General features: G+C 36.2%; 1 protein-coding gene across 3 annotated transcripts in view; it reads left to right on the forward strand.

Annotated features, from left to right (window-relative positions):
- The window catches only part of NBAS (NBAS subunit of NRZ tethering complex), a 316,983-nt gene that overhangs the window by 51,453 nt on the left and 249,289 nt on the right, over positions 1-16,241 (forward strand). For all 3 annotated transcript variants that reach the window (XM_072767683.1, XM_072767684.1, XM_072767686.1), the window contains exons 10-11: positions 1,469-1,607; positions 8,137-8,205. In XM_072767683.1, the coding sequence (XP_072623784.1) occupies positions 1,469-1,607; positions 8,137-8,205 (208 nt within the window). The remainder of the gene's footprint in view (positions 1-1,468; positions 1,608-8,136; positions 8,206-16,241) is intronic.

Genomic DNA, 16,241 nt, shown 5'->3' on the forward strand with positions numbered 1-16,241 from the left:
ATTCAGTTTCAGCAATCATTTTGTGACCAGTTTTGTTTCATAGATATCCCCGGCTATTCCTCCACACACCTGTTTTGGATTATTTTTAAGTAAACCCTTTTGATAAGCCAACACTAAAGAGCCTTATAAATTGTTGTTTTCTTTTACTTTCCAACTGCTTTGCAGAAAAAGTTTTTTAAGTTTTGGTTTTACTATGAGCATGATCTAGGAAAGGTAAAGACTGATTTGTGTGATGGAATGCATCCTCTTTTTGATAAAATTAGTACATGGTGGTGACAATACTATGTGTATTTTGCTTTAAAAGGAGCTTGGTAATTGTTGTCTGTCATTGGCACAGTGGTAGTTCATGTTGGGGGAGCATTATATGCACAAGACCAGAGAAACCTGTGGCCTCTCCTTTCCCTTACTATATTGCCTGTTGTCATTGGGAACAAAATAATGCACCGGTAATTGTAGTGCTTCCTTTAATATGTCAGAACTTTACTTTCATACGTTTCTGTTTTTTAGATAGATGATTATAATATCTGTTATATAGTTCTCTCTCAGATTTAGTGAACATGACTGGAAAATCATGACTGTGGTGACTCTAGGTAAAAAATACTGTATTGCATATTTGAGAATTTCTAAGGGAGTAGATCTCAAAAGCTTTTATCACCAGAAAAAAAATCATTTGTAAAAAAAAAAAATTCATTTGTAACTGTGTATAGGACAGATATCAACTAGACTTATTGTGGGGATCATTTCACAGTATATACACATTTTGAATCATTATGTTACATACGTGAACTAATGTGTTATATATCACTTAAACCTCAATAAAAAAAAGTCACAACTGTTTGGGTTTCATTATTAATCAGTTCAGTTTGTGCAGTGTCGCACAGTCTTTTAACTTTTAACTTTTAGTATACGTTAGACTGTTTGCCCTGTTGGTAACTCGCCTCTAATTGCTAATGAAGTAGAACAGACAAGTAAACAGATCGTAATGCACATCCAAACTACTACACCGTCTTGTTTCAGTGTAGTTATTACTGTAGAGTGCTATTCCACCCGCATTCCCAGATGTGGTTGCTAACATCTGTACCTGTGCCCTTGCCATGGACAGCACACTGCTGTAATGGATATGTATATACCTGGGTGTGATGACAGATCCGTGTGTTAAAGTTTATTGGTGCTAATACAGTTTCTTCAGTGTTCAACCTTAAAACCTATTTACTATTCTTAAAATTCCCATCTGGATTTCAGGTGCTTGAATGTTTAAGCCTTTCCTCTGTATAAGTGAAGGTGAGATTTTAACTGAAAAATCACCTGCTTTTCTTTCGGTTGTTTCTTCTAAAGCATTTAACTTCTAGGTTTAACATATAGTAATTTTAGTTTTCTTTATGGAAGCGACTGTTTTGCTCTCATTGTTTTGATGTCATCTTGTTCAGACTGCAGTTTATCAGTTCTTTTTGTTTTTCTGTTTTTTTAGACTTTTGCTGGTTGGTGGATGTGAAACTGCTGAAGTGGGCATATCAAAAGCTTCTAGCTATGGCCTGTCTGCCTGGAGAGTTCTTTCAGGATCGCCTTATTATAAGCAGGTTACTAATGGTGGAGACAGGGTCACTGCAGTAAGTATTAGTTAATGGCATTTCACTTTGCTAATAGGTCTCAGGCCAGACAGGAGGAAATGCTGTGTCTTAAATGAGGAAAGTGACTTCATGTGAAATTTTAGTACTTTCAAACATCAAATTTATTGAAAACGTTTTTTAACTTGGTCTCATTTTTAGTGGTAGTATTGGCAAATATTAGAAAATGAACCTAACAGTAGTCCTGTTACTTGTATTTGCTTATTTAGACATTAATGTTTATTCAGCACTTTTTATGTGCTGGCAACTGTTTGAGTGCTGTTATGTGTATTAGGTCATTTAATTTTCCCTAACTTTTTGAGGTAGGTGGTGGTACTAACCTGTCTATCGATAGGAAAGTACAGTGCAGTTAAGTAACTTCCTTGGGTTACTGAGCTAGCAAGTGGCCAGATCAGAGTACAACCTCCAGCAGAAGCTCCTCTGTCCAGGTTCTTCAGCAGCATGATTCACCCAGCCATTCATTCCATTGTTCTGTAGCAGTGCACTCTGGTGTGCTAATAGTAATAGTACTGGTGAGGTTCTGCTGTGATAATAACACAGTCACACAAACGGATGAAAACTCCTGACATTTCTGTGGTTTGCCATAGAACGATTTAGTCTGTATTTGTTGCAAAGCCTACTGTTGGTGCTGTGACTCCCCTGGACAGTTGGTTCCAGGTGATGATGAAAGAATCTATGCAGGCTGGTGACCCCCAGAGTTTCCTCTATCTCTCTTTAGAGGAGGGGCAAGAGAGGACCAAAAGGTGGGACCAGAGCTCACAGACATTGCTTGAGCTCACAGTTCACGTATGCCAACTAATTACATGGCCCTTCCTACTTCAGGGGGCCTGGGAAATAGTTTTTCTGTGTGTCCAGAAAGGCAAGAAAAAGGAGCTGTCAGTGAGTACTAATTTCTCTGCCATATTGGCTTCCCTACATATTGGTTATTTATGTAAACTGCAGGAAATCAAGCCCTTGATCACACTTACACACCCTGTGCTAGTGCATTGCCTTATATGTAATGGACACGCAGATATTTTTCAAGTGAGGGAAGAAACTGAGAAGTTAAAGGGAAACACAACGTAAGTGAATGCGTTACATTGCTTTTTCCTGGAGTGAAGGTATTTGTTCTGTTATTTCTGTTTTAAAGTGCACTGTTCAAAAATAATCCTTTCGAACCATGAATAGTTAAAGGTTTGGTGTTGAAATAATAGAAAAGTACTTTTAGAAAGAAATCTTAAGCAATTATTGTTAGCTTCCATTCATTTTTTCCCTATAGCTTTTAGCATATTTTAAAGTATATAATTGTGACTTTAACCTAATAAAGTAGTGTTTTTTCTCTTTTTTAAATTAGCTCAACTTAGTGGTCTGTATGCCACCAGACCTTATAATGGTTTATATTTCTGCATGAGTTATAATCGAGGACTGTGCTTTGTGCTTTTCCTTCTATACATTATCCCTCTACCCATTCTAGATCCTACCTCTTCTCCTGCAGGATGCAGGGAGGAGTCCAGATTGAGTGTTAGTAACCAGACTTCACAGATAAGGAGCCTAAGACCTGAGGGCTAAAAATAAGGGAGCACTAAAAATAGGTGAGCATGGGAGGAATGGCTCTTCTAGGTGCTGTTGAGTACCTTCCCCTGCTCCCCATATGAAATTATATAGATGTCAGCAGTACTGTCAGATTTATCTATGATTATCATCCCATAATTCATAGAGATAGGAGTTGCTTATACATATTAAACATATTATTTTGTTTTTGCAGGGGGTTAGTCCTGTTTTTCTCTCTGATTTAAATCATACCCAGCTTATAGTTTTCTCTGTGAGATCTACCAGGGCAGGTCTTGGAAACTGTTTAAACAGTTTTGGCTCTTGAATCTAAGTGTGATGTCTGCAACTTTTAAATTGTTTAGTCAAAAACATAATTTAAAGTTTTACTTAAGTAATCTCTACACCCAACATGGGGCTCGAATGCCTAACCCCAAGAGGAAGGGTTGCATGCCCCTCCAAATGTGCCAGCCAGGTGTCCCAGTCAAACCCATAACTTAAAAGATGTGTATACACACACACAGATAAAGCAAGTGTGACAAAGTGTTAATAACTGGTGAACCCAAGCGAAAGGCTTAGTGGTATTTCCTTGTACATTCACTTCAGCTTTTCAGTGGCTATGAAATTTGTCAAACTTAAAGGTTGGGAGGAAAACAAGAAAGAAAAAGGTAAGGGTGGTGAATACAAGGAAGGGTGAAGTAGGCCAACGGTGGGAATCTATCTCAGTGCAGTCTAATGGAGCGAGCCTGTTTGACAGTATGCTCTGGGAGAGGAAGAGTCACGGAGCACGGTCACATACCGAGAAACCTTTTCTCACCTTAGCTTCTTTGAATTCGCTTGATATTTTACTTTGCCCTTCACTGAAGTATTGGAATCTGCTTTGCTATGGTCTTTCCCTCTCTAGCTGAAGGTTCGGGATTGAAGTCTCTTTAAAGAAAATTGCCTGTGCATTGACAGAATAAGAGGGGAAAAACATTAAATTGCAAATTGAATGCTCAGCTGTATGATTAATTTCTTCAAATGCCGCAAGTGTATTTTAATTACATTAGTGGCTCTTAAATGTGTCTTGCAGCTAAACTTACAGTCATCCCACATAGCCTCCGCCTACCTTCAAGTAATTTGAATTACAGGATTAGTTTGTTTTGTCAGGTGTGGGATATTATCCTCATCGAATTTGTTTCAGGTTGCTATTGTGTTGGGGTGGATATTGACTAAAAAATGCTGCGACACTTAACATTCTAGTCTCTCACAAGGCTGCTAGGTTGTAAAAAGAGACTATGCAAGATTCAATATGTGCACTGACCAAAGTTTACAAATTAATATGAGATAGTTTTATTTATTTGTTCAACATTGAATCACTGCTCTGGGTATTAGGAATGGAAAGGTAGCATCCCTCAAGGGGTTTTTTGTGTTGGAGGGATATAGCTGTGTCCACAAATAAGGGCAGCAAGCTCTAATAGGTGGCAGGTCTGAATTCAGTAACTGGGAGAAAGAAAAGAACCTGGACCTGGGAGGCAGAAGTCTGAGATTGGATTCTAGTTCAGTCATTTAGACTTGTGTTAAATAAGGCTTTTGCCACAATCAAATGAGCTAATACATGGGAAGGTACTTGGTAAGCCATAAAATGATTTATAGTGTTTATTATTATTATCTGTTTATATTTTTAAGATCATAATCTTAGAAAATGTGTAAAAATGAGCAAAACGAATTTTTATATTATTACTGTTGCTGCTTTTTGGGTAAAGGATGTTGTTGTGGAAAGAACACAGGCTTTTTGGAATCCTGTTTCCCTGAGAAATCCTATCTCCCTGAGTAAATAGAAATAATCAGAGGACTATTTCTATAAGATCCCATTCCCTTCCTGCATCTCCCTCTCTACTCTGTTACCTTTTCTCTCATTTTCACAGGTGAACTGTCCTTGTACCAGCTAAAGCCAACTCATCTGTTTGTCCACTAGATCTCACACTCTTGCTTCCTGAAGGATATTTTTCCTACATCATGAATCTTGCTGTTGATTAGATTTCTCAGCATACCACATGCTTTTATTTTTCCATCATAAATAATATTTTGTTTCATTTGGTTTCAGGGAATTTAGACCCCACTACCACCTTCATTTATTTTTCCCTTCTTCAGCATGTTTAAGAGCCCTTTACACTTACTCTTTCTTCTTTTGAATTTGAATTCACTTGCATGGGGATTTACCTCTGTCATTTCACCTAAACTATCTTGTTGGTTATCAGTGCCCTCCAGTATTTTACCAGTTCATCATTTTTATGGGTATTCTTTAATTCCCACTAATTGGTTTTACAAAAATTAGTTTATTTTCCTTTTTCCCTGTTTTCTTCCCTTTAAAATAGTGTTATTGCTACTTTGACAAAACAAGTAATATTTGCACATTAGTTTCTACCCTCATCCTCACTTGTCTTTAGTATTCGATGTTTCTCTTTCAGAATGGTGTTAGTTCTTTTGTTAAAATGTTTGGGTTGGATGAAACTATCTTCTAGTAGGTGTGGTTTGTTTTTGTGTAAGATTTTATTTTTAAGTAATCTCTACACCCACTGTGGGGCTTGAAGGCACCACCCCCACTGAGATCAAGAGCTGCATGCTCTAGTGGCTGAGCCAGCCTCTCGTTTAGTAGATGTTTTAAGAAGTGCTCATAGGTGAAGAGCTCCTTAAATTCTTGTATGTTCAAAATTGTTTTCCAATAGCTGGATATTTGAAGGAAAATATATCTGGATATAAAATCCTTAGTTTACCATTACTTTCATTGAACTTAAAGCCACTGTATTATTTTTTTACTTTGTGGAATTTGAAAATTCTCGCTTATTTTCCCTACAAAGAGAAACATGGAAATAACATACAAATGTTATTTGGCCATTTTGCTTAGAGACCTGGAGGATTTTCGTTATCTGTGAAATTTGTTTTCCTAGGATATTTCTTGGAGTTGATGTTTTGGGTTAATTTTCTCAGGTACCCTCGTGGGCTCTGTCAGTGTATAAATTCAAATCTTTCCTATTTCTGGCAAGTTTCCTTGGACTATAATTTTGATAAAGATTTTAGATAGATCTCAGATCCCTTTGCTACCTTTCCTCATCTATTCTTCCTGGGTCCCGCAGTATTTTTACAGTCTGCTTTTGCTTACCTCTAGGCCTTGTAGTGGGTGTCATGAGGACATGGGAGTTAGCAGGAACAGTGGAGATGACACCTGGGATATGGTGATTTTTTTTATCTTTCTACTTACAGTTATTTTGAAGTTTGGGTTATCTTCTGTCTTCAAGTTAAACTGAGGGCAAGGTTTTCATGGAGATTTATACCCCTTCCTTTTTTTTTTTTTCCCCCTGAATAATCTCTATACCCACCATGGGGCTTGAGCTCACAACCTTGGGATCAAGAGTTGTATGCTCTACTGACTGAGCCAGTCAGCCACCTTGTATTTCTTTCTTCTTGTTCTTTTTTCGTTAGAGGAAATATTGGGAGATATGGAGCGAGGCTATCACTAATGGCTTTAGCTACTCAGAAGTTCTACTGGAAAATTTGTAACTTCAACAAAATAGTACTCTTCTTTGCATTTTTGTCTTAAGGAAAAGTTCATATAATATATGAATATTATTATGAATATATCAGCCATTAACCATTTTAAAGCATATACTTCAGTTGCATTGAGTATATTCACAGTGTTGTACAACCATCACCATGATCTAGTTCCAGGACATTTTCATCATCCCAGAAGGAAACCTCATACCATACCATACCTGTTAAGTTGTCACTCCCTGTTCCTTCTCCCTCCACCTCCAGGCAGCCACTAATCTGCCTTCTGTTTCTGTGGATTTATCTATTGTTTCATATAAATGGAATCCTATAATATGTGGTCTTTTGTATCTGATTTCTTTCATTTAGCGTAATATTTTTAAGGTTTATCAAAGTTGTAGCATGGATCAGTACTTCTTTCTCTTTTATGACTGCACAGTGTTCCATTGTGTGGATATGCTAGTTTTTGTTCATTTTTTGTCAATGGTCATTTGGGTTGTTTCCATATAAATACTATTGCTGTGAAGGAACTTTTGTGTACAAGTATTTGTTTGAATACCTGTTTTCAGTTCTTTTGGATATATACTTAGGATGGAATGGCTGGGGCAGCCCCAGTGGCGCAGCAGTTTGGCGCCGCCTGTAGCCTGGGGTGTGATCCTGGAGCCCCAGGATCGAGTCCCACATCAGGCTCCCTGCATGGAGCCTGCTTCTCCCTCTGTCTGTGTCTCTGCCCCCTCTCTCCCTGTGTCTGTGAATAAATAAATAAATTCTTAAAAAAATGTTTAAAAAAAAAAAAGGATGGAATGGCTGGTCAAATGGTGATTTTATGTTTAACTTTTTGAGGAACAATCACACTTTTCCATAGCAGCTGTACCATTTTACATTTACTCAGCAATGTACTAAATTCTCTACATCTTCAACAGTACTTGTTTTACATTTCTTAAATTATCCCCTTTTCTTTCTCTTGCTTTTATAAATGTATCTTTTAGATCTAAAGACAAAAATAGTCTTGTGTTATATTATTTTAAATACTGATTTCTAAATGTTGATCTTTTTTTCCTGGTATTTTTCAAGTATGGGACCAATTTCTTAATGAATGAAATTTCTGTTGGAAATTTTGACTTTTCCATAATGATGAAAGGATAAAATGATAACCTGGGGAACCTCATTTGAGAAGAGCTTGAGTGGCTTCTGATTTGCATAGATTGTAATAGACTTGTTACGTGTATATTTAAAAAGCATTTGATTATCGGTATATTGTTAGATTTACCATTTGGATCTTTTTTTTCCTCAATAAAAGTAGTCTCATCAGGATCTCTGACCCCTATTGATGATTTTCTCAACTATTTCTTAAAATTGTAGGTTTGCTATAGTTTTGATTTCATGATAAAAGGATTTTTACTGTAAGAAAGCATTCCATTAATTCTTCTTTGTATTATATGTATTTATTTTGTAGGTACCAAAGACATTGGGATTATTAAGGATGTTAAGCGTCAAGTTTTATAGTCGCCCGGGACAAGAACAGGTAACTCACCTAACCTTGTACTTCTGAGATATTTTCACCAGAGTACCTTTTAAAGGACAGTGGAATGAACCTTGAATGTTATAGATCTTCATCTGTAAGTGTTCTTAATTGTACACTCATAGGTGGGTGTATATATAAGTAAAAATTCATGTAGCTATTCACTGAAATTTGTGTGTTTTACTATATATGGTTATCTTAAGAAAGAAAATTTAAAAAGTAAAGAATGAACCTAGTCTTCTTGAGTCTGGGAATACAAGCCAGGGAAGTCTCCTGGATCATTATGTGTCTGAAATTTATTTTCTCTTACTTGTGAATTTTGTATCCTTGTCCATAATAATCCTTTTTGGTTTGTTTGAAAATAGAAAAACAGTCTGAGATTCTTGAAGCTCCCAGAAGAAATAAGCCATGTTGATTCTGGGCTTCAGTTACCCTTGTTACACTGTTTTCCTCGGTAAGAGATGAATGGATCCACGGAAGGATGTTTGTCAGTTTCATCCTGGTGTGAGTGAGACACAGACGCTCAGGAGCTGTCTCTGCGGAAGATGGTTCTATTCACTCTCTCTGTCTTGTTCTCACAAGAGTCTTGGTTCACATGGAGACACCAGATCATAGCCTTCCTGTTTAGGGGAAAATCAAACAACCTCATTTTCCTTTTTCTTCAATTTCTTTACTGACCCAAGGGAAATATAGGAAATACTGAAATTGTAAGAAATAAGATGAGCATTTTGTTGCCATATTTGTATTTAATATACTTAAAGTTTTGAGTTCAAGTTCGTTCTCTGCCTTTGACTTCAGCTAAATCATGTATTCTGGATTGGTCTGGCATTCTGTCTGTAGAAGCGAGTGGTACCACTGTTCATGCCTGGAAAGTCACTCTCATGTTGAATCCCTGTATGTTTACAGTATTTTTCAGTTAGCATTCTCTTCAGTCAGTTCATGGAGTTTTTTTTCATTTTGCAGAGGAAGAAACATGGAAGATCAAGCCTCTGCCATGCACTTGCTCCTTTCTAATTTACTATGCTGCCTTTGTTGGTCTGTTACCATTTTAGTGCACAAGAGGGTTATTTTGCTTTTTCTCCCTGCATCCTTTCCCATTCTCCTTAACACTAAGTTACTGTTTTTTTTTTTTTCCAAATTCTTATTTAACTTTTAGTTAGTTAACATACAATGCAATGTTGGTTTCACTAGTAGAATATACTCCTAAGTTACTATCTTTAGCAAATTTTAAATGACTCACCTTAAAAAAATATTTTGTTGAATATTATAAAGCAATGTCATCTCAGTGTTTATTCATTTTTTCTCAGTCAGCAAACACTCCCTTTTGAGTCCAGGTATCAGGTTAGAGCTGAGAATAAACATGAATAAAATGCATTGTACTTCCTCAAGGAGCCCTCAGTGTAGTGGGGAGATGGTTAAGCAGTTATGAAACAACACAGTATTACACATTTTTTAACCCATTCTATAAGGTAAAATGAAGTACCATTGAGGTGCAGAAGAGGGAGCATTTCATTCTGGAGGGGATACTTGATTTGGAAGTCAAAGTTGCTCCCACAGAAAGAGGAACACCAGACATTTCCAGGCTGGCAGGAGCATATGCAGAGTCATGGAAGTGTCAGAGAGCTTTGCTGGAACTCTCCAGTTTGCTGAGCTCCAGGATCCAAAGACACCTGTTTCTTGTATTCCATGTTTATTTCGCTTGGACCAGTATATTGTAGTATACTCCCTGCAAGAATTATTTGGGGATTGCTTTTCATACTTCTTTATACCCTGTGTAGTTAGCAGATAACTGTGTTTGCTCATGGATTTGGGATATGAATAGGCAAATATAACTGTTTCAATCAGTACAGATTGTACTGATTGTCTATTCTTGCCTCCACTGTGGTTGGTTGACTAACCATAAGCCATAGTTTTACTTCTGCGCCCTCTATTCTCCTCCATTGATCTTTGTGTCTGTTTTTCTGCCAATACCATATGGCTTGGATTACTGTAGCTTTGTGTTATATCTTGAAATCTGGGATTGTAACACTTTAGTTTTTTTTCTTTGTCTCTGTGTTTCTGCTTCTCTCTCTCTCTCTCTTTCTGTGTGTGTCTAATAAATAAATAAAATCTTTTTAAAAGAAAAAGAAAAAACTAAGAGAAAGAGAGAGAGGCAGAGACACAGGCAGAGGCAGAAGAAGGCCCCATGCAGGGAGCCTGATGTGGGACTTGATCCCGGGTCTCCAGGATCACGCCCTGGGCTGAAGGCGGTGCTAAACTGCTAAGCCACAGGGCTGCTGCCCTAGTTTTTTTCTTTCTCAAGATCACTTCAGTTATTTGGGGTCTTTTGTGTTCCATGCAATTTTAGGATTATTCTAGTTCTGTGAAAAATGCTGTTGGTATTTTTGATAGGATTGTGTTAAATTTGTAGATTGCTTTGGGTAGTGTAGACATTTTCATAATATTGGTTTTCCCAACTCATGAACACGGGATAGCTTTCCATCTGTTTGTGTCATCTTCTGTTTTTTTCCATCAGCGTTTAATAATTTTCAGGGTACTGGTCTTTTACCTCCTTGGTTAAGTTTATTCCTAGGCTTTTTGTTTGTTTGTTTGTTTTTTGGTACAGTTGTAAATGGGATTGTTAATTTTTCTTGGTGCTGCTTCATTATTAGTACATAGAAATGCAACAGAGTTCTGCATATTTTGTATCTTGTGACTTTACTGAATTCATTTATCAGTTCTAGTAGTTTTTGTGGAGTCTTTGGGTTTTCTATACATATTGTCATGTCTTCTGCAAATAATAAAAATTTTACTTCTTTTATACCAATTTGTCTTTTATTTCTTGTCTGATTGCTGAGGGGAGGACTTCCAATACTATGTTGAATAAAAGTTGTAAGAGTCTGTCTTTTTCTTGTTCCTGATCTTAGAGGGAAAGTTTTTCACCATTGACTATGATGTTAGTTGTGGGTTTTTCATGTATGACTTTTATATGATTCCAAATAACCAACTGTTGGTTGTCTGGCATATATTATCTTTCAAAGAGTATATAGATAATAAAAGCTACATATGTTCTTTTATAAGAAAGTTTTTTTCCCCCCCCAGAGGCTTTCTCTTTCCTACATACTTTTGCAGTGTTGCCACCTGTTTGCTGCACCCTGGTTTGTTAATTGTGCTTTTGAGGATGATTGATTTTTTTTTGGGGGGAGGGAGGGTGGTCCACACTTTAAACCACAGAAAATCTTCTGAACTTTTTGAAGACAGAGATTTATGTTTTGCTCACTGCTGGCTCCCCAGAGTGTAAAATGGTGCCTGACATGTAATTATTATATTATTGAATATATTTATTCAATAAATAATTGTTGAATGTTGGAAGAGTAGGGCTTACAAATTCACCTTTAAGGCTATGTGGTAATTTAGAACATTTTGAAGTATGCATTATAGTTCTTCAGTACTTTAATTTTAATATAGTTTGTACATTTGAAAAGTGTAATGAAATAGGAAATCACTCATTTTTAATTGTTCTTATGTAGATGATACACAGTGGAAGAAAGTTAGCCAATTTAAACTAATCTCAGTACAAAGATCTGATATTTAACATTTAAAAGAATTACTCTCTTAGAAAGGACAGTTAAAAGTTTTATTGCAGTGTTTGAGACCAGGCACAATTCCACTCTAAATATTGCTGCCAGTAGTAGAAGGCTTTAATTACTGTTCTTAATTAACAAAAGATCAAATGGATATTTGAGCTGGTGGTTTAATAAACGAGAAATAGAGGTGAAAGTTAAATCCTGTTCATATTATTAATTTCTTTTTTTTCATATTATTAATTTCAATAGTATTAGTATCACATTGCCACACAGATTCAGTGAGGTAAGAGGAAAGTACCTTTGGAAAAATTTTGAGCAAAAATTTGATACAAGGGGGTACATAGAATTGATAATACGGTCCGTTAAAAGGGCCATAGATGAGCTTCTGGTGGAAGAAGACTATTGTGTAAATGATCTTTGTCAGCCAACTTACTCTGCCCCATGTTGCCTAGTCAGTGATAATAACTTACCAAGTAATTATTTACCGAGACTGCCTTTTTGGTGGATACTCATGGAATAGAGTAGACGTTAGCAAGTGATATTCATCATTTTCTTTCTTGTTTTGTTTGCCTCAAACAATTGTAAGATACAATTCTGAGATATTTATTGAAGTACAATTGTAAGATATTTTAAGTGTACAATGTGAATCGATTTTCCCCCATCGAATTCACACATCCATTAACTCACATATTTACCTTTTTCTTGTGTGCATAAGAATGTTGAAGTCCTACTCTCTTAGCAAGTTTCAGTTATATAATGCAGCGTTATCACGTTACCCATTGAATCTTCAGAACTTCATCTTCTAACTGAAAGTTTTTAGCCTTTTACCAACATCTTCTTACTTCCTCCCTTCCCCCAATCTCTGATAGACAACTAGTTTCCTACTATCTGTTTCTAGGGGTTTGATTTTTTAAAAAGATTTTATATATATATTATATATTATATATTAACATTATATTAATATTAATATTAATATATGTAATATATATTACATAATATATATATGTAATATCATGCAATATTGGTCTTTCTGTGTTTGGTGTATTTCACTGAGCATAATGCCCTCTAGGTTCATCGATATTGTCACAAATGACAGGATTTCCTTCTTTTTTAAGGCCGAGTGATACATGTGTGTGTGTGTGTGTGTCCACATTCTCACCAGCGTTTGTTCTCTTTTCTTTTTGATGATAGCCATCCTAATATGTGTGAGGTGGTACCTAATTGTGCTTTTGATGTGCCTTTCCCTAATGATTAGTTGAGCACCTTTTCATGTACCTGTTGGCCATTTTTATGTCTTTTTTGGAAAAAAAATGTCTATTCAGATGTTTTGTTCATTTTTAAGTTGGGTTATTTGGGTTTTTTTGCTATTGTTAATGGAGTCCCTTGTATATTTTGGATATTAACTTTTTATCAGTTATGTGGTTTGTAAATATTTTCTCCCATTTCATTGTTGTCTTTTCATTTTGTTAATGGTTTCCTTTGCTGTGCTGATGTTTTTAGTTTGATGTAGTCCTGCTTGTTTATTTTTGCTTTTTTTGACTTTGCTCTGGGTATCCTAATCCAAAAAATCATTGCTAAGACCAGTCAAGGAGCTTATCCCTTGTTTTCTTATAGGAGTTTTAGGGTTTCAAGTCTTATGCTCAAGACTTTCATCCAATTAGAGTAAATGGTGTACATTAGGGGTTCAATACCTATGTGGTTTTTCCAATACCATTGAAAGGGTATGCTTTCCCCACTGTGTATTGTTGGCTCCTTTGTTGTAAATTCGTTGACTGTCTATGCATGGGTTTATTTCTGGGCCCTCTGTTCTAGTCCATTGATCTTTGTGCCTGTTTTTATACCAATACAGTATTATTTTGATTACTATAGCTTTGTAACTATAGTTTGAAATCAAAGTATGATACCTACAGTTTTGTTCTTTCTTAAGTTTGCTTTGGCATCTTTGGGGACTTAGGGTCTTTTGTGGTACGGTACAAATTTTAGGATTATTCTATTTCTATGGAAAATACCATTTGAATTTTGGTAGAGATTGCATTGAACCTATAGGTCACTTTGGACATAATGGACATTTTAACAGTATTCTTTCAGTCCACGAGCATGGAATATCTTTCCATTTATTTGTGTTCAATTTATTTGACCAATGTTTTATGGCTTTTCTTGTACAGATCTCTCACCTTCTTGGTTACGTTTATTCCTAAGTATTTTATTTTTTTGGATGCTAGTATAACTGCGATTGTTAATTTCTTTTTTATAATAGCGCACTGTTAGTGTTTAGGAATGCAAGTGGTTTTTGTATGTTGATTTTTGTATCCTAAAGCTTTACTGAAATTGTTTATTCCTGCAGTTTTCCAGTGGAGTCTTTAGGATTTTCTATATATAATATCATGTCATCTGTAAAGAGACAGTTTTACTTCTTCCTTTCCAGTTCATGTGCTTTCTATTTATTTTCTTGCCTAATTGCTCTGGCTAGGATTTGCAGTACTATGTTGAATAAAATTGGCAAGAGTGGGCTTTCTTGTCTTGTTCTTGCTCTCAGAGAAAAAGCTTTCCACTTTTCACTGCCAAGTTATATATTCTTGACATTCCAGCTGTTGTAATGATTGAAATGAACATGACATTCATATTTGAGGAATCTGAAAGAAATTCAGACACATTTTAACCAAAGTAAAAATTACGGCTAAATTTTATTGCATTTTGAGCTATTTAATTCAAAAAGAAGACGAGAGAAGGATTATTCACTTATGCTGAGAAATCTTAATACAGTATGAGGAATTACAGTTCAAAGGTTTGAGGTTTACTTTTATTGTGATGTGCAGTTGATTGAAAAGCCATTTCCTCTTATTTCTGAGCACACACTCTGAAATTCTCTCCCTGGCCAACTAAAAATCATTCAGACTTCTAAATACTGCAGACTCTCTTCACAGAATTTAGCCTAGATTTTCTAACTGTGGCTTTAGGTCTTGTGTAACAGTTACTGTCAGGATAATAAATTATTCCCTGAGCCATAAATACTCTGTATGGGGATCCCTGGGTGGCGCAGCGGTTTGGCGCCTGCCTTTGGCCCAGGGCGCGATCCTGGAGACCCAGGCTCGAATCCCACATCAGGCTCCCGGTGCATGGAGCCTGCTTCTCCCTCTGCCTATGTCTCTGCCTCTCTTTCTCTCTGTGACTATCATAAATAAATAAAAATTAAAAAAAAAATACTCTGTATGGTATATACACTCAGAAATGTTTCTACAAATAAGAGTTTTTATTTCATGAGGAAAACACCGTGTTTCTGAAGTAACATAGGTGACTTGTCTATTATGAGTGGATATAATTCAGTTGCTACTGATAACCACATCTTCTCACAGTGCACATATATGAAAGTTAAACAGATAACTTGGGACTTGAAAGAAATGTATACTTAACGTATACATCTCATTGTCTGGGATCTGCTTTGAAAAACTGCAGGGGAAAAAAATTCCCCAGAATATTGTAGTGACTCCAGGAGACTTGGTGAAACAAATGTGGAATGTTGATATTTCTTTATAAGCTGGTTGTTGGGTCCATGGGTATTCATTGTACTATAATTTCTACTGTGGTGTGTCTGTAAGTGGAGATTTCTACAACAAAGTGCTTTAGAGAAAGGAACGGTAAGTTTGCAGTGTAGATATCATAGTGTCAAATAAAACTAAGGGGATTTAAGAACCCACCAGGTTAAAAGCAAGTAGTAATACTTTAGTTAATCTATTTACTGCTTAGTATCTAGAAAGAAAAGAAGGAAGGTAAAGGGAGAGAAGGATTAAAACAAAATAATTAAAACAAAAATTTTCATTCAGTGTTTTCTAGTTCACAGTGCTATTAAATTCTTCACATTATTTATTACACTTTTTTTTCTTTTTTGTTAAAGAGATTCATAAACTTCCTATTTGCTTTCTTTCAGAACACTTTTAGGGGAGTTGGTTAATGAAGCATTTATAAAACCTGGGAGTTATCATACAAATCATTCATGACTAATTATGTAGGTGAGGAAAGCAGTAAAGTATACTTGACCATGATTTCTCCCCGGGAGCATTCCTGTGGCTCCTGGAAAGGCCACGGCCCAGGGGAGGGCAGTGATGCCTGTGTAGTGGAAGTGACATGGGTTGGCATTGAAGGCATCTAGTTCAGGTTCTGTGGTCTACACTTGAATGGTCTTTAGCAAGTGTCTTAACCCTTGGGATCTTGTTTCTTTCCCTATGAACTTTAAATGATGGGATGAGAGTTGTTGGAGGTGATGGAAATATATGCTTGTGAGGTTCACCTTATGCCAAACCGTGGAGCCTGTTGACCAGAGTTGTGACTAGAAGATGTCAGGCTCTTCTGCTCGTGACCTCCTCTCCATCATAAAGGAGGGGATGGGGGAATATTTAACATTGTGTTGGAAGTGCTTTTGCGTTTATTGCTTTTCTTTCTCTGGCTTTTGTATTTTAATCTTTCTTACATTTAATT

Source organism: Vulpes vulpes, chromosome 8, assembly GCF_048418805.1.
Source record: "Vulpes vulpes isolate BD-2025 chromosome 8, VulVul3, whole genome shotgun sequence".
Taxonomy (NCBI): domain Eukaryota; kingdom Metazoa; phylum Chordata; class Mammalia; order Carnivora; family Canidae; genus Vulpes; species Vulpes vulpes.